Source organism: Mastigoproctus giganteus, chromosome 10, assembly GCF_048544385.1.
Source record: "Mastigoproctus giganteus isolate SK-2022 chromosome 10, ASM4854438v1, whole genome shotgun sequence".
NCBI classification, from domain to species: Eukaryota; Metazoa; Arthropoda; class Arachnida; order Uropygi; family Thelyphonidae; genus Mastigoproctus; species Mastigoproctus giganteus.
Genome location: NC_143584.1, coordinates 93,909,275 through 93,929,618, shown reverse-complemented (window position 1 = coordinate 93,929,618; position 20,344 = coordinate 93,909,275). Strand labels below are relative to the sequence as shown.

Sequence of the window (20,344 nt, the reverse complement as noted above, 5' to 3'; positions counted from 1 at the left end):
ACATGCTGAATTAAGATAACCTAGTTGGGCTAACTTGATTACCAGATTTGTATGCACAATAATACTTATGTCAAAGTGCCATTAGAAAGAAAAAAAAAACACGTACACTCATATATATATATATATATATATATATATATATATAGACAGACAGACAGACAGACAGACAAATAGGTGCGTGCGCGTGTGTGTTATAAGTGTATATCTACTTGTGGCTTGCTGCACACACAGAGCTTGGTAGTGTTTTCGTGTACATGTTGTGGTCACAGGCAGTGGTATAGCAGTTTAGCTAACAGTAGGCAAGATTAGGTAAGGAATTAAGATAGAAATAAACACTCTTGCTCTCATATAAAATAACAGCCCAGATTATGGGGGGAAAAAATTAGTTGGATGGAACTGAACAGTATATGAATGAAGAATATAAAGTTATTGCTCAGGTTATCTGGGAGTGCAATTTCCCATCCATGCTAGTTACTGCCTGGATGTTGTAGATATGGGGTTGCATATACACTGGTGTTCAAAAAAGTGCATCACCCCTTAAAATTGTAATTGTTGTCTGAATAACGTAAGTATATGGCAATATTTCTTACAGATTGCACAGATAAGATTGACACACATAGGTGATGACATAATATTGCATCAGTTGTTACTTTCAGCTATATAAGCACGCTCTGCAAGATTTGCAGTCATTCCTTGCTTGTATCAGGATAGCGAGTTACGTGCGGTTGACACTACAAAGAAAGACTGCTATTGTTGCTTTACGTGAGGAAGGATGTTCTTCCCATCATATTGCCTATAGAGTGTCTTGTAATCAGTCGACAGTGAGTAGATTTCTTTCCAAACTCAAGAATACTGCTTCTGCTAATAGGAAAAAAAGGAACCGGATGCAAACGAATCTCTATGCCAAAACAGGACTGTATTTTGAAGCGCTTGTGCCTTAAAAACCGGAAAGCTTCTTTGTTTGGGCTGAAAAGAGAATAGGAAGAACATACAGGAGTGGTAGCAAGTGCAATAACAGTCAGAAGATGCCTCTTCAACAATGGACTTGTACTCCGTCGTCCTAAGAAGAAGTCCCTCCTCACACAAAAAATCAAAAAGGCCCAATTAATTTGGTGTGAGCAGCATGTCAAATGGACCCCCGAGCAGTGGAAGTCAGTTATTTTCTTGAATGAGAAGAAATTGAACCTGCATGGCTCTGATGAGAGACAAACGATTCGCCGTAGACGTGGTGAAGAATACCATCCAGACTGTATGGTGTCTACAGTGAAATTCTCTACCAGCCAAATGATATGGGGGTGCATTTTGAATCGTGGAGTAGGTCACCTGCAGTTTATAAAAGGTTTCATAAATGCCATTGGATACCTGGCTATATTGGAAGGCAAATTGCTGCGAACCATTAGAGACCATTTCAACCTGCCAAGTAACTGCATCTTTCAGGACGACTTTGCTCCTTGTCATCGCGTGAAAAGCGTAAGTGGGCACTTCTGTAGTTACTTTAGCTTCATTTCTGCATTAGTGGTTCAACAGCAATGTGTTTACATTTGTTATAGGTGAAAAAATGGTTTGAAGAACGGTCCATTACAACTCTTAGCTGGCCAGGAAACGGTGCGGATCTGAATCCTACAGAGAACTGCTGGCATCATGTGGAATCTGCAGTTGCCAGAAAGAAACCAAAGACCCTTTGTGAACTTCAGGAAGCCATAATTCGTGTTTGGAACCACGGATTATAAGTTGATTATCTTCAGAAATTGATCTTGTCAGTGCCTCGACGGTGTGCTGCTGTCATCAGGGCCAGTGTCGGTTCAACTAAATATTAGTTTGCACCCGGTGAACTTTCCATTTTGTTTTCCATTTAAAACGATAAACTGAAGCAAATTGAGGGCTTCTGATAACATTTCGGCCCTATTTATCGTGTTTACCGAAACTGTTGCATAAAAGTTGCAAATGCTCATTTCGGAATATTTTGAGAGCACCTGTTAAATATTACTTAGCTTTGCCTTAACTATTAATAAATATCTTTTGTTTATATTTCTATTTGTGATGCTAATCATTAATGTAACATACCATAACGAAAAAGGATTAGAAATGTGAAATTCCCAGGTGATGCACTTTCTTTGAGCACCAGTATATATATATATATATATATATATATATATATATATAATTACGAATAATAAAAATTAAAAATAAATAGGATAGGATGGTGAATATATAAATATCGGGTAGAAAAAAGAAATAACAAGTGTATATAAGTTGTTCTAGGCAGCGTGAGCTCAACCTGGATAAAGCTTAGGATAATAATTATTACGAATAATAAAAATTAAAAATAAATAGAGAAGTCGGATTTGAAGTGCGATAATATGGATTATGGATCAGGGACACTGCAAGAGCAAAGGTACCCTACAACCATAATATATACATAAAATTATTTTTATTGTTATGTGTAGAATTTAACTAGTGCTAATAATGAAAATACCGTGTATCCTGGTAGCGATATATGTGTTGAACAAAGTTTGTATATATATATATGTAATAAAAGAATAATACTGTTAAGAAATTAAGTAATCATGAAGTAATCATATATATATATATATATATATATATATATATAACTATTTGTGTTGTGTGTTGCTTAACTTTATTGTTTATGTTCTTTATATATGTCACGAGATTTTGTTACAGCAAAATTTGCCTCTTGCAGCTAGAACCATGTTTTTATTTAATTTATTATTATTATTTTTTATACACTATGTGGAAATAGCTTGAATTTGTTTGCCACTTAACAGTTTATATTAGAAATATCAAACATCAAAATAGCTTTGAAATTCAGTGGAGGACATCACACCTATTAGCCATTGTTGTCTGATTTAGTTTATAAATGTCCTCTTCTTCTTCTTCCTCTTCTTCTTCGGGGTACGCCTGTGACATCTATTTTGCTTCAGCTGTTCAATCGGCTAGTACAAAAATCCGAGCCCTCGGAAATCAAAGATTTTAATGACCCCTTTTCTCTGCGGCTTCAGATCGCGTTGTTTTTTTAATGGAAAGATCACTTAGTGTCTCTCCACCCGCAAAAATCCATTTTCTTTATTTATTTACCCTGGCGTGTTTCAAGATGCTGACAGAGAGAATGCGAGATACAAATAACACTTAACAACATTTATTATAAACGAAAGGGGGCATATATACAATATACTTTCACACAGTAATAATAATACAATGAGTAAAGTATGCATCGCTTCCAAGTACAACTATATACTAACAACAGGACATAATTAGAGTTATAAAATGTAATGGCCTAGCGATTTCACACAGTTCTGCATTCTATCTTTTCAAAACAAATCCGGTCTTTGACTTTTGGCATCCTCTAAATAACTCTAGAATATAAACTATGATATGTCGTTGTTTGTTATTTGGTTTTTAGGAGCATTAGCAACTAAGGCCATTTTGCTCCGGGGATATGCGGTGGTCATTCCCTGACCTTTCCGCATCCTCCGTATTTGGTGGTCACTGGCTCGAACCCCGGTCTAATCAAGAAGTGTGTGCTACGCACTGCTGCTGCTTCCCACCTGGCTACAGTGGTGCCATGCTGATGGTGACTTAGGCAGTGAAGGTGACCAGCATCGATGACCGCAGGGATCCACTGTACAATGGCGAACCTACAGCAACTAAGGCAATGATCTTTCAGCATCCATAGGAACAATGGCAACCAATACTAACAAAGCCTCTGGCGGTGACGACGGTGACAACCTTTTGGTCTCATTTTGGGCCCTTTTATATTCTGTGCTCTCCTTTGTCTTGTAGAGCAAAACTCTCTCATTGGCCACTGGGAGTCATGAGTTTCCTGTCCAAGACGGTCCAGGAATGACTCATGCCCCCCAAATTGGTCCCCTTGTCTCTGGGTGTTTTATTTGGCATCATGGTGTCAGAGACATTAATAAAATTGCCCACCTACTCTCCCATGCCTTCCGTTCTGTTACCCCGGCCATAAAGTCCCTTATGTATCGTGAGAAGCCAGGCAAGGAAAGGAAAGCAAAGCTCCTGCATTCCTTTCCTTTTGCACATTAATTAATTCATTTCTAGATCTGGTAGGGACTAGGGAGTCTTTGCCTTACTTCTTATAGAGTATTTTGCATCTACATTCACGCATGAGGAGTTATTCAGGAAGGAGAATGATGTAGGTAAAGTAAACATTGGCAGTGAGCTGGATGATTTTGTAATAACTGAGAGGAAAGTGGAGGAGAGATTGTTGAGGATAAACATAAAAAAGGCACCTGGGGTGGATGGGATCTATCCAGTTATATTAAAGGAGGCAGCAAAGGAAGTATGCAAACCCCTAGCCATAATTATGAGAGCTTCTTTGGACTCAGGGGAGGTGCCCATAGACTGGAGATGTGCAAATGTAACCCCAATTCACAAAGGAGGATCAAAGGCTGACACAAGTAATTATAGACCTGTTAGTTTAACTTCTGTTCCAGGTAAATTAATGGAGGCACTGGTTAAAGAAGCACTGCAGGATCATCTAGACAAGAATTCAGTTATAGCTCAGACGCAGCATGGTTTTGTTAAGGGCAGGTCTTGCCTGACCAATTTGATTGGATACTATGATGTAGTCACAAAAGAACTGGATGCAGGGAATAACTTTGATATTATATATTTGGATCTTAGAAAGGCTTTTGATACTGTTGCACATGGAAGACTGCTGCACAAATTGGAGCAGTGTGGCATTGGAGGCAAATTGCTGCTATGGATAAGGGGATGGTTGAGTGGCAGAAGACAGAGAGTGGTAATCAATGGACACTGCTCAACGTGGACTAATGTTATTAGTGGAGTTCCTCAAGGTTCAGTGTTGGGTCCGTTGTTGTTTTCGGTGTTTATGAATGATATTGATGATGGGATATCAAGTTTAATGTCCAAGTTTGCAGATGATACAAAGGTTGGCAGGGTCGTTAAGGACAATACTGACGCTATGCTGCTGCAACAGGATCTGGAAAGGTTGAAGAGATGGGCTGAGAGGTGGCAAATGAGGTTTAACATTGACAAATGTAAAGTGCTGCATATGGGAAACAGTAACCCCAGAGCAACGTATCAACTCTGCGGTACTACACTGACAGTGGTGGAGAATGAAAAGGACCTGGGGGTAATTGTGCAGGCAGATATGAAGTTCTCTGAGCAGTGCAGACGAGCTGCAAGGGTAGCTCATGGTGTCTTGTCAATGATATACAGGAATTTTTCTAGCAGGGATAAGGAGGTGATTATTCCCTTGTATAAGGCAATGGTAAGGCCACATCTTGAGTACTGTATACAGGTCTGGAGGCCTCATTTCAAGAAGGATGTAGAGCTGCTGGAACGGGTACAGAGAAGGGCAACAAGATTAGTAAATGGAACAAAGGGTTGCTCTTACGAAGAAAGGCTTAAGTTTTGCAAATTACAGAGTTTGGAGACTAGGCACCGGCGAGGTGATCTGATAGAGGTGTATAAGGCTTTGAATGGTTTGAGCATGCTCAATGCCAATGGGATTCTTCATCTTTCTCAGAATAATCACCTCAGAGGGCATAAATTCAAATTGAGGAAGGACGGATGTCGGATAGATGTGCGGAAATTTGCCTTTGGCCAGCGGGTGGTTGGTTGGTGGAACCGACTTCCATCACTTGTTGTTGAAGTTGATAGCCTAAACAAATTTAAAGCTCAACTGGACAGGTATTTCGAACGAACGGAGGGGTGAAATGGGAGTGGTTTTTTTTTTTTTTTTTGGCTGATGCTGAATAAGCTTGCTTTCTTGCATCATATGCCTCTGCTAATGCTAATGCTAATGCTATTAGATATGGAGAGAAATTCATATAATCTAGTTAGAACGAGAGGTTTTCACGTTCCCTGAGATCCAAACTCTGCCTGTCTACAATGGGAATATTCTCTCTATTCTTTCAACTGGCAATAGGTTCCCAATAGTTACATGACTCAGGCTCGATGTTTCTATATTACAATATTGATAACTGAGTATTAGTTTGGATTGGTTGTAATTGCAGGGAAGGTAAAAACTCTCGGGCTAATACAAAACCTGGAATGGAAGACATTCTCTAGAATTCAGATGCAGCAGCCAATGGCGCCTCCGTAGCCAGGTGGGCAGGAGCAGCAGTGCATAGCACATGCTTCTTGATTTGACCAGGGTTCGAGCCGTGACCACCAAATACGGAGGATGCGGAAAGGTCAGGGAATGACCACTGCATATCCCTGGAGCAATATGGCCTTAGTTGCTAAAGCTCCTAAAAACCAAATAACAAACAAACAAACAAACAAACAAACAACAGCAGCAGCCAATGAACTTAAATTAAGTGATACCTAAAGTTCTGAAGGATGGTGTGAGTAAATCAGCATTAGATTACAAATTTAAAATAGTAAAGCACTGTTAGGAAGAAATAGCATTTCTGCATAGAGGAGGCGAAGCATTTGCTTAATTAAAACCTTCTTCTTCTACATTCGGATCGAAAAAATATCTAAGAAAATTGAGTATATTTAATCTTGTTACTGATGAGTCCCCTATTTTGGGAGACTCATCAGTAATATGAGAAGATTAGAATATTTACAATTACATTTTGAAATTCTGAAGTTACATGATATACAAGGTGTTCACAACATTTAGACTATGCTTTCAGGATCGCTTTCAGGATCAAAACAGCCAAAAAAAGTTCATCTGAACATGTGTCTGATAATCTGCAAAGCTATGGCTGTGTGAATTTTAAAAAAGTGGTAATGGAGTTTTCATTAGAAAAAAAAAAAAAAAAAGAAAAAAATCAAAGTGAATAAGAAATGGGATACACGTAAATAGAAGGGAGTGCAGTTGGCTTTGCTGATGGCATATCTATGGTGAATTTACCTGTGGACGAGGGATCTGGTCAGTGTTCTGGAGAGTTGGAAGGTGATGACTTTGTGGTTGGAGGTGGTCCATGAGTCCCGGATCATCCACCCATTGATGTTGCCAGCAATACTTCTGGTGGTGAAAGAAACATCTATAGTCGCTTCCCGTAATGTATTGCAGAAGGTGGTACCCTGCCTATCAGGTGTTACACTATGCTGGACTGGTGACCTACAGTTCATGTTGGCCCCAATAGTGACTTTCTCATAGGGGTATCAGAACATTTTCTACGTACCTGGTTGCAAATGTGATGTCCTCCTCTGCCCTGCAGTATAGCGAGATAACATAAAAACCCCCAGATTGGTAATAATAAGGGTGCACACCACCCAGGCTGTGCAGAGGTGGTAATCTCTTCTGCTTGAATGATCTTATAGGTTAGGGGATATCCTCTGACCCATCTCATATGCATATATGGTCCTTGAAGAATTATAATATCAGTGTTATCTTCATCCCCCCTTTATACTGATTTCATTGGCTGCTGCTCTTGCTTGCTGTGTGTTAATTTGGAGGAATTTCATCATGGTTGTATTGTACTGTTTAGGGCTTGTCCTCATAATTGATTTTTGATTGATGGAAGCACTTGGCTTTAATATATACTGGACATTTGTTGTCCCTGATGGAGTGGTTGTGATCCTCTTCAAGCTTTTACAGTTGGCGCAGATGGGATTGATGTTTTGTTCTGGCAGTAGTTGTAGTCGTGCCCATTCTCTGAGTAGTGATTGCAGGTTGCAACGGCCTGGGTACAGATGTGCGACGTGTGACCAAATTTACAACACTTATATCATTTCGGAACAGCCACATGTTTGCTGAAGCAGTGTCTTCCCCAGTTGACATATACATCATTGAGTGTCTTGGGTGCCACCAACCCTGAATTCTGTTGAATATTTTGGACTAATTAAGTTGTGTTTGTCCTGATCAGGAAGAAGACTAATTTTCATCGATAAATCTCATCCACAAGTTGGTCCTGGGTGATATCTTTGTCCAGATCATATATTATAATGGATGGTCCCTTCTTTTTGGGGGACTTTGCTGACAGGCTAGGCGTTGAGATTTTTGGGTTCATATTGATGCTTTCCATCTCTTCTCTCGTTTCTGTCTCAATAACAACTCCTCTCACGTTATGGGTTTTCCCTATGGCATTAGTATTAGTTGAGGCATATGATGCAAGAAAGCAAGCTTATATAGTATCAGCCATAAAAACTCCCTTTCCATTTCACCCATCCATTCACTTCAAATGTTTGTCTAGTTCTGCCTTAAATTTATTTAAGCTGTCAACTTCTACAATGATAGATGGAAGTTTGTTCCAGCAATCAACCATCCACTGGCTATAGGCAAATTTCCATACATCTATTCTACAACTGTCTTTCCTCAATTTGAATTTATGTTCCCTCAGGCAACTAATCTGGGCAAAAGGAAGAATCCCATCAGCATCGAGCTTGCTCAATCCATTCAAGGCCTTATATACCTCAATTAGATTACCTCGCAGGTGCCAAGTCTCCAGAAGCTGCAATTTGCAGAACGTAAGCCTTTCTTTGTAACACCAACATTTTGTTCCACTCACCAATCACATTGCCCTTCTCTATACTCATTCCAGCAGTTCTACATCCTTCCTAAAATGAGTCCTATAGACCTGTATACAGTACTCAAGGTGTCACCTGACCATCCCCTTATACAAGGGGATAATTACCTCCTTATCCTTTCTAGAAAAATTCCTGTATATCATTGACAAGGCACCAAGAGGTGCTCTTGCAGACTGTCTTGCATTGCTAAAAAAAACTTCATATCTGATTGCACAATTACCTCCAGGTATTTTTCATTCTCTACCACCCTGAGTGTAGTACCACACAGTTATATGTCATTCTGGGGTTACTGCTACCCATATGCAATACTTTACATTTGTCAATGTTAAACTTTTCAGTTGCCACCTCTCAGCCCATCTGCTCAACTTTTCTAGATCCTGTTGCAGTAGCATACTATCATTAGTGTCATTAACAACCCTGCTAACCTTTGTATTGTCTGCAAACTTGGGCATTATGCCTGATATACCTTCATCAATATTAATGGACCCAACACCGAACCCTGGGAATACTGCAGTAATAACATTAGTCCACGAAGAGCAGTGTCCGTTGATTACCACTCTCTGCCTTCTCCCACTCAATAATTCCTTTATCCATAGGAATAATTTGCCCTTAATGTCATACTTCTCCAATTTGTACAGTAGTCTACCATGTGCAACAGTATCAAAAACTTTCCTAAAATCCAAGTACAGTAGACTGTTGAAATAGCGGAAGTTTGTTGCACAATTATCCCGGATAACGGAACTTTTGAGCTAACAGTAAATTGAGATTGGATGCTTACATACAGTGCAGATGTCTTGCAGTGCCAAAAACAGAAAACAGCAAGTCACGTGATTACTATATTTGTTTACATTCGCTGTTTTGAAAGTGAATTGTGTAAGGTGTATTTAGTGTCAGAAGACACCGGGGGTTTCCCCCATCTCCGCGTAGTTTTCATTGTGGGTGTACCAGTTTGCTGGAAATGCCAAAGATTTAAAAGTGTATGGATATTATATATGTGTAGTGTCCTGTACCGTTTGTTCATCTGGTCGTTCAGCCGCTGGATCCCTGCTGAGGCCCAACGTTGCACCACCTTCACCCCGTGGAGGCAGATCAGGAACCCAGTAGTTTGTTTCACTCTGGCAGGTCTTGCCACCTAATTTCCTGAGATTTCAGTGGCTAGGACCTAAAAAAAAAAAAAAAAAAAAAAAACCTCATGCTCTTTTATATACATGTACATACAGACAGATCCATATATACACAATATATGTATCCATCATCGTCCATTTTGATGATCGTTACGTGAGGGGGATACCGCTTGCATAATAAAGGCCGAAAATATGGGCGAACTGTAATTTGGACATAATTAAGTTTTTGTGTGTGGGGCATTCACTGGCATAATGATAGAGTGGGTAGGAGACTGAATGCTGGGGGGGGGGGGGTTGTTAAGGAAGAAATATGGGGGATGATAATGTAGGCAACCCCAGAAGTCAGTGAGGCAGACCCATACCTCACCAGGAGAAAGTAGGGGGCACCGGAGGGGGATCATCCTCCCACAGGCGTGGGTGGGTGGGGGGGTGGAAAGACACCAGGCAAGGGAGCCCAGTGCGATTGCCAACAGGCACCTGCAGGTCATAACCTGGTGTCAAGTCCGAGTTGTCATCCGTGGGACCGGGGTCCCGTCTGTGTTAGTCCTTTACCCTTAGTGTGGTTTTTTGCTTTATTTCCTAAGCCTTCAGTTCTCAGGAATGTGTCTTGTTCACATAGACCCAGCTGGTAGGGTGTCTAAGTTTGGTAGTCATCTCCATTTGCCATTCATGGGACATAAGTCCTGTCTATGTTAGTCTACTTTGGTATGGTTTGTTTCCTGAGTTTTCTAATTCTTGGGGGTGGGTCATTTCTGGCGTCCCAGTCCAAGCGAGCTGAAGAACAGATGTTCCTTGGTTATAGTGGTAGTGGGTTGTGGGCTGCGAACAGTGCTTGTGCGTAATCCGAGAAGGCTTGATACTCCTCCTTTGTGTCTAGGAGGTGATGTTCTTGTCCTTGTGGTAAGTAGTGAATCCTTGTGAATAAAACACCCTATAGGTCTTCATAGAGCTGGCAGCACCTCATACAAGAGGTGTTGCCAGCTCTCCAGCTACTCAACACATAAGATAGTCCTCTGTTTCATTTCCTTCAGGTATTGAATAATTACAACATTGATTTTACACTTAATCCATCTATGTATAAAAATTTGCTTCTTACTCTGTTTTCTTAATTTTGTATATATATATTTTAATTTTAGTTTTGTATTGATTATTACCGTTTTGTATTGATTCTGTATCTCTCAGCATTCTCCCTATTATTTAGGGTTTCTGTGCCCTGTGTGTGAGAAGTCTGTGTATAAATAAATAAATAAATACAGAGAAGAAAAGAAGAATAACATTAAAGCTTAGTGACAAACTTGATATAATCCAAACTATTACATTATGGTCACTCGGAAAGTTAATTCGTGTACCCATATGTATTGTCTGTAAGTTGTGTGTGTGTGTGTGTTCTCTGTTCAATTTGCCTGTTTTGCTGGACGAAAAACCCCTGTTTCTGGGGGGAAAACTTTGCTGTCTACGCCAGAGACTAAACTTGATATCATAAAGAAAATAGAACGGGGTGTAAGTAGGAGCGTATTAATGGCAGAATATAACATCGGATCATCAACATGTTTGTTATGTGCAATTAATAAAATTGCATTTTTAATCTGTTTATTTCTTATTTAGTCTCATTACTTCTGCATTAAATATATTAAAAATAAAACTTTCTAGATAACAGAAAAATCAAAATAATACTACCTTGAATCCCTGAGGGTGCCGTTATTCTGAAGGCATACTGCAGTGTTTCCCAAACATTTTTAGTCATCTCACACTTTTCATCTCACATATTCACAGAACACTTACGAAAAACAAGATTAGCAGGAGCCAAAGAACTGTTGCTAATATTTTATTACATATGATGCACTGTGCATCAGGAGCATCTTTATTTCCAACACATGTAATGCCGAACTTCAAATAACTGTCATTATACTTTTGTTTTGTTCTTTTATTAATTGGTTCGTGTTTTTTCACTTCAGATTTTTGGGGAACAAAAGGCTGCGATTGTTCATCCTCACTTTGAAGTGTGATAATATTGTGTTCGTTTTCATCGACCACAGTTGTACTATTAGAAGTACTTTGCTTCTCGTTTTAAAGTTCCTTTTTTCAAGCACAAATCTATGGTCATATATTTTAATAATGATATTTTGAAATATTAATAATTATCAAAAAAAATTTATACAAGCAAGTTTAGTTATGATATTGGTTCGCTTCCTCCTCTCCTTCAACCCGTGTACTCCAGGCAAAATTGCATATGAGCGGCATACTATTTATTTTTATTATGATTTATTTATTTATTTATTATTTTTGTTTAGGCCACCCGAATAATTAAATTCATCTGCCATGCTGTGTGTCTTATGTGTGTTAATTGCGTGTGTTCTATGATCAATTTGTTTGTTTTGCTGGACAAAATACCCCAGTTTTTGGGGGGAAAAACCTTGCTATCTACACCTGAGACTGACTAACTCAGCCATGGAGTGAAAAGAGCCCATTAAAAATCCTCGCATCATCGACGGGATTTGAACCCCGGCCTCTTTCATCCGGTGTGGGGAGGACAGTGATGATACCACTGTGCTACCCACGCAGGAACGGCATACTAGTTCACCACATTGCTACTTTTTCGTAGATGTCATTACCTCTACGCATACTTCTCTATGCAAAGCCCGCGAAAATAGTGTCCCGCGGTCTATTTGATTATTAGTCTATGCCAGTATATCAATAATCAATAAAATTATGTTAAATATTATAATGATACGAAAGTGGTATACACTACAAATATGCAAAATTTATTTATTATTATTTTTTTTTTTTTTATTAATTACGATTTTTTGCGGAACACTAGTTCACATCTCACAGAACAGTAGTGTTCCCCTGAACACAGTTTGAGAAACACTGGCATATTGTAATATGATATCAAAATTATTTTTTGCATCCAGTTTCTTTGTGACCACATCATAGTATCCAGTAAAATTGGTCAGAGAAGACTTCTCTCAACAAACCCATGCTCTGTCCGAAGTTTAACTGCAGTCTTGTCTAGATGAGCTTGCACTGCTTCTTTAACCAGTGCCTCCATTAATTTCCCTGGAACAGGCGTAACAGGCCTGTAATTACTTGTGTCACCCTTTGATCCTCCTTTGTGAATTTTGGGTCACATTTGCACATCTCCATAGAGACCTCCCTCGAGTCCAAGGAAGCTCTCATAATATGTCTGAGGGTTTGCTTAGTTCCTTTGCTGCCTTTTGATATAGCTGGATAGATCCCATCCACCCCAGGTGCCTTTCTTATGTTTAACTTCAACAATTTCTTCTCCGCTTTGCTCTCAGTTATTACAAAATCACTTAGCTCCCTGTTAGAGTTTGATAAACTTCTGGCACTCCCCTCATTCTGTTTGCCACTGTTATCCACCTAAAAGAAAATGGTGGACAGTTTGAATGTCTGTGCTGGTTCACTGTGTACCATAAATTATTGCTTCTGTACACATCTGCTAATAATGGTTTCTGAGGTTCGTACTTAATTTTATTTATTTCCTAAATTTTTTTTTTCATATAGTTTTGATTGAATTGCTTTGATGAGTTTTTCTTTTTATAATTTGTAGCAAACAGACTTAGAACCTGAAATCACTGGTACGAGCACCCAGGGACAAGCAGCAACACAGACCACAACAGCAGGAACAGATGGGGCAAAAACCAGTCAGCCGAAGCGCCTTCACGTTAGTAATATTCCTTTCAGATTTAGAGACCCAGATCTTCGACAGTTGTTTGGTGTAAGTTTAATTTTGATTTTGCAGTTGCATAAATTTATGGATCATTTCTGTAATAGGTTAATGAAAATAAAATTATAAAATAGCATTAAAATTACCATATATTCTGATGTAGAAGTCAACTTAGCATATAGCAAGTATTATTTTTGGCCTTCAAAATTTGTGCTTAATCATGTATTTGCCATATAAGTTAGTCCTCTCCCCCCATCTCGGTACAGTCATCTTTTGCATGTCACATGGTGAAATAAAAAGTAGACAGTGCTTTTTCATGCAGTTACTTCTGCTCTTTCTTTTAAAAGTAAGAAATATGAATAGTTTGTACTGTGGAATGGTTTCTCTGTAACCAGTACTACAATGTAGAAAGGTTTGCTATAAGAAATTGACAATCTCAAATGTTTACTTCCAAGAACTTGAAAATAAAATCCAAAAGCATAACCTGAAATTTCACAAACTGCTTTTCTCTGATGAATAACATGAATTTTTTTGGATTTTAAAAAGGTGAGCAACAGTATATTGTAAAAAAATATGCAGTAGACTCTCGATTTCCCGGTTAATCCAAAAATACAGAAGTCCCCGACATACATAAGAGATACATTCCAGGACTTCTTACTTCATCGAGTTTTACGTAACTTGGGAATGACTAATAACATATTGCTACTATATTATTATTGACAAATCTGATTTCAGCGCGATACTTGTTAATGTTTGGCCATTTTCATACGTCCTTATTAGCCTAATTTTCTAATTCAAATTGATCGCTTTCCTTTTCTTGGTAAATTTACTAGTACTGATGTCACTTATTCTCTTAGTCGGCACCATGATAACGATCAAAATGAAATTTTCTGTAAAGAACTTCACAGGGTTAAGGCGAAAACTCACTATTATCACCCCACGCGAGCTCACATTTTACTAAAGCACATTTCTGGAGATCAGTGCCATAGAACAATAAAAACAATTTGCACTTTCCGTGTTATTGGGCTTTTCTGTTTGTGCATCTAATTATAAATGGGTAGTAAACTAATACCGATAGCTGGAATTCTGTGGGTTTTTACGTTATTGTGGTGAAATGTGTGTCCCCTTCGCTGAGATCTTCAGTCATATATATATATATATATATATATATGAATCTAAATATTAACTTTCTTTACTTTTTCAATAATTATAATTATACACAAAAGCTTTGCTTGGGTTAAGTACACACTACCTAAGATTGCTTTTTCTTCTTTTTCTATTTTCTTAACTGCATCAATCCTTCTTAATTTTACCTTCATGGATTTATGATTGCGCATCTTGATTTTATTTTATATTAACTTTGCTTTTACTTTATTTTATATTAACTTTGCTCTTATTATGTCACTTAAATATAATAATAATAATATACTACATCGGCAGAGTAGGATAAAAGTGACCGAGGATACTGTTGTTGCCCTGGATAGTAATCCTAACCATGTTAATACATCGACACATACACAAATATCACACACTTTACAGAGCAGTTTAGCATATAATGCTTCTGGCACTAATATCCGATCACCATCTCTTAAATTTCAACCTTGTAACAACAAATTATGTCTTACTTGCCCCTATATGCATCCAAATCATGCTACAGTTAATACGAATTCACATATATTCTGTAAAATGAATAACGTCATATATATGATCACATGTCGTACTTGCAATGTTAAATATATTGGTCAAACTAGCAATAAACTAAATATTAGAATGAACCTTCATCGTTCCAATATTAAAACTTATAATAACAAATCCAGCAAGAAAACAGGTAATTTAGAACATGATATTGAATTCAGACATTTCCAAAAACATACTTTTGGTAATATTTTCATTTCAATACTTAACGTAATTAATAATGCAAATGATAGATTATTGCAAGAAGATATTAGCATGTTACAATATAAAACACTATATCCATACGGTCTAAATAATAAATTTAATCAAAAATATTTAACGAATAATTTAAAAGATATTTGCGTTTATAATATGTTTCAAATTGCCAAACTTCGTAAATATAATCGCAATAGGAAATATAGTAAATCTAACACATATAATAGCAACCGAGAACATCTAGGAGACTTCATAGATTTATTCAAAATGTGGGACACGGATCCTATAAATATTAGTAATATACACAACACACTTTTCAGTATTAAACTTAGTGTACTCAAAGCACTAAATAGAAAAACCAATGATTACGTCTTTGTATCTTCTCATCTTATGCACATCATATCAGACATTGTCAAATTCAGATGTCATATTTTGAATGTTAGCAAGCAGCCGGAAAACTCTGTCCTCATCTTATACTTTCAAAATAAATTAATGGATGATTTAGATATACTGTACATAAAACTATTAATTTACGTAATGACTTGCTGCCTATTAATAACTTACATATTAATATCAGATTTAGATATTCTAGACCATTTGGTCTTAAAGCGTGTAACTATAAAACAATAGCTACAAACCTTCACAATATTAACATCGGACAGGATACATGTGTTTGCCACAAACCTTCATTTCATAGATACGTGGATCCTAACCATAACCACATTATAACCGGCAATTTAGATATAATCCCATATCCTGAACTTAGAGATATTTTATCACTTGGTTTTAAATTTCGACCTAATTTACCTATTAATAAATCTAATTTTAAAAAATTGTTATATCTAGATTTACTTAAATATTGCATAAGATCAGCATACAACCATAACATACCGGTTGAAGCATACCACATGTGGCTATTTACAATGCTTAATATCATATCTAGCAAATATAATCAATTGAAATTCATACAAGATAATCTATATAATACCAAATTAATAAATAGGCAGCTCAAAGATATACATGAACATTTTGTGATTACTCCCGTTGACAAAGCTGCTTGTAATTATGCAATCATATGTAAATCATATTATATAGAAATCATTAAAAATGAACTACAGTCTAGCCATACATATAAACAGATAGCATCTTCCCATAATATAATAATCAAAAAATTAATTGCATTGCATAAAAAATTAAAGTTAAAGTATAATAACCTAAAATTTCCATTTATATATGGCATACCCAAATTTCACAAAACACCAATTGCTTTTAGATTCATAACGTCATGTAGAGATAGTTATGCTAAATTTCCGGAAAAACGTTAGAAAAGTTACTTAAAATTATATTAAATAACTTAAATAAAACTATTATAATAAATGATAACTTACCTATTATAAATGCTCTAAAAAATAACAATATTCATCAAATACAAACATTTGACTTTAACAGTCTATTTACGAGCATTAATCTTGATAACTTAGAAGTCGTCCTCCAGAAACTATATTTAGAAAATAAAAATGCTATAAAGGTTGATTTAACCTATTGGGATTCTCTAATAAAATTATGCATCTTTAATAATTATATTTATGACGGAACATCGTTATACCTACAAGTGACTGGCACCCCTATGGGAAGTCCAGCATCAAGCATAATCGCAAACCTTTATCTACATTATACAGAAAGAGAATTCCAAGATAACCTACTTATATATAGATACGTAGATGATATATGTGTTTTTAATTGTCCACATTTTGTCCAGGATTACAGTAAATTATATCCAGTAGAACTTGTATTAGAAAAAACTAATAGTTCTGATACTATAGCAAATTATCTGGATCTTCATATAGAAATATTGCATAATAATAATATAGACGTAAACGTATATAATAAAAGAGATGCATTCAATTTTAACGTAGTAAGCCTTACAAATTGGAAATCCAATATATCAAAATCAGTGCATGCTAATACAATTTTATCACAATGTCTAAGGATTGCTTATATCTGCAATAGTAATAAAAATTGTTCAGCGGGCTTAACAGTGTTGTACGGCAGGTTGATCAATAATAATTTCCCTATTGCTTACCTGAAATATCATTTCAGGAAAGCGATAAACATTATTAATTTCAAAAATTTGTTTTCTGAACCTATTGTTTTAATATAATATAATCGTTATATTTAGTGCCATATATATATATGTAAATAGGATACACTTTGCATTCTTGGTGTCTTACGGTGTAGAAAACTTGTACCCACCGGCTTGCAAATTACAGTGTATCATTTTTTTTTTTTTTTTTTTTTTAAATATATAGTTAATATATAGTTAAATTTATTTAAATTTACTTAAGTTCACGCTAAGGTGACATGCAAATTCAGCTCAGGGTCCTACTATAGGAACTGGTTTGCGATCCCGAGCATACCCGAGCCACAACTTATATCTTGTAATGTCTTTAAACTGTCCTACACTCTTTATTTTTATTTCTCCGAAATTATTAGGGCAATCCGAGGACGTAGGAGAAACTATTTCTTATCTATACCACTATTTTTCGCCTTTGTGGAGTTCAGGTTCTATTATTCCTACTCCTTTAGTTTTTCTTCTTACTATCTGCATGTTTCTCTATGCGTTAATTTAATTTAATTATTTATTTTTACCGTATCTATCACATAGGGGGCACCACATATTATTTTGACGACTATTACATTATGTCCTAGATACGGTCAATATGTAGTATGTATTATATATTTAATCTTATTTTAATCATTAAATTACGTTCTCTGTCGGGTCAACGATGATTAATATATGCTTACATTTATATTTTACTTATATTTCTTACCTTTGATTCTAATATTTCTAAATTTTATTATCATCTTTCGATTTATATTCGATTTATTTTCGGCCTATACCGGTTTACATTTGGTTTAGATTTAAATTACTTAGCATATATTGATCATCACAGAAACAGAGAACCTTGTCGTTTTTTGCCTTCATTCTGGGTGGTTGGCCCCAGTTGACGTCATCTAGATTGTCTGTAAAAAGCGATAATAATTTTTTTTTTTTTTTTTTTTTTGCATTGTCTTAGGTCCCTGATGGTATTATTGTTGAATTTATTTTCTTTATATTATCCGTAATATTATAGACATTATGGGTGCATTGCATGATTGCTTGCAACTGCATTGACTCATAAATATTAACTTTCTTTACTTTTTCAATAATTATAATTATATATATATATATATATATATATATATATATATATATATAAAAAAACATAAATAAATTGTAAGAATCTTCTCTTCTTTCCTATTTTTTTGCTTGTTACTCCGTATCTCACTTGTGCAATTTGTGTGTGCCACGAGCGTCGTTATTGATTGCTTATTTTGCTTATTTATTTTTTTGTTTTAAATTTTACTATTCTAAAAAAAAAAAAAAAAAATGGGGTGAAAAAATTTTTACGTAAATCCGTAGTTGCATAAGTCGAGGACTTACTGTATTGAAATGGTCAGCAACCTATGTAAAAAATATAGCGATAGATAAAAAACGAAAAAACTTACCACACACTACTCACGTGTCCAATCTGATGCTCCCCTTTATTTTTTGCGATGTCGATTTTAATTTAATAACTTTCTTATATTTTTTACGATGTGTATGGTTTGGTCACCAAGATTATAATGGTTTTTTTAGAGATTTAACAGATGCATCAATTTCAAGTTTTTGTTTAACTGAAATGCAACTCTTTTGCATTTACCGGTCATTTTCATGATTTCTAAACAAAAAAAAAAAATTTTTTTTTCCATAAAAAAAATTTCGACATCCCTGACAAATAACGAAACAAAATTTGTCTTTTTGGGGTGCAGCGGAACACAACAATCAATGCAACACACTAAAACAAACTAAACATTTGGTCTCTCTTTTTTTTTTCTTCTTTTTTCTGAGCGGCGGATGTGAAGACAGTGGGGTTCCAAGTAGTAGGTAAATTAATCCCCCAGTGACGACTCGCAAAACATCAGTTTATAACTATTCTAGTTATTACTTGAATTTTATGATATTTGTTTTTTTTTTTTTTTTTTTTTTTAATTTGTTGTCTTGAAGTGTCCCTATTAATCTGCTTCCCAGTAAATCAAGAGTCTGCTGTAATGTAATAAATTGTAAATACAGTAAACTCTTTAAAATCTGACACCTGAGGGATTGAAAGGTGTTAGACTTTACAGAGGTATTCTTAATTGCTGAGCAGTTTTATAGGAATATATTTTAATAAATAATTAAGCACAAACAACTGAACCTATTTACATTTGTAAGCATTTATAATGACTAGCTTGTCCTTTCAACCATTTTTGCAAGCAGGATTTAGACTGCATGGATAATATAGTGATCTTAATGCTCACAGCAGAACAAACTTGCTTTTGTAACAAGTTGCCATGATATCACACTAATTTCAACAGATAGCATTACCTATGTTACTGCTTTGAAATTTTATATTACATATCTCAAAGCAGCTCACATCGAACAACTCTATATAAATGCTTTGTCTGCATGTTGTCATTAGAGACCATTTACTATCTAAAGTTTGGCCGCCAGGTCTTGCTTGGTGAAGGTGTAGCTGCTGCAAGCTGATAAGTTTTGATCAGTTAGCATATTAATTTGTGTTTTACAAATAGATTAAATAGGCTTAGTGGCGTTTGTTAGCTTATTTTTTAAATTTATTAGTGATTTTGTAAGTTACAGCTCGCTACTTCTGCCACTATCGTAGTGGTGTTTTGGCGGCAATATTGTAGCGTAACCAATAGCTCAGAAGAATAGTAAGGTTTAAATTGTAATACAGGGGGTCCCCAGTATCCGAGTATTCATTATCCGAGTCCCCGCAGTTACAAGGATTTGAAAATAAACAATTAAAGCTTTTTCCCTTGAGAAAATTGACCAATTTTTTTTTGTGAGAATGATCTTCCTCATGATCATGCAACAAATGTTAAGCGCAAAGTTAAAGACATAACTAAATGCTACGACACAATTTTATCTGAGAAAATATAAAAAAAAAAAAAAAAAAAACCATGAACAACTCTGGATTCATTCTTTATTCGTGCAACTGAACAATAGTGTAACTTCAATAAACTTACTTAACCTCACATTATGTAACATTATAATAAAAAATGTCTAATA

General features: G+C 36.0%; 1 protein-coding gene across 4 annotated transcripts in view; it reads left to right on the top strand.

The window, feature by feature from the left end:
* LOC150079162 (RNA binding protein fox-1 homolog 3-like) overlaps positions 1-20,344 on the top strand; it is a 468,684-nt gene that overhangs the window by 210,087 nt on the left and 238,253 nt on the right. For all 4 annotated transcript variants that reach the window (XM_090383522.1, XM_090383524.1, XM_090383521.1 and 1 more), the window contains one exon: positions 13,186-13,353. In XM_090383522.1, the coding sequence (XP_090239648.1) occupies positions 13,186-13,353 (168 nt within the window). The remainder of the gene's footprint in view (positions 1-13,185; positions 13,354-20,344) is intronic.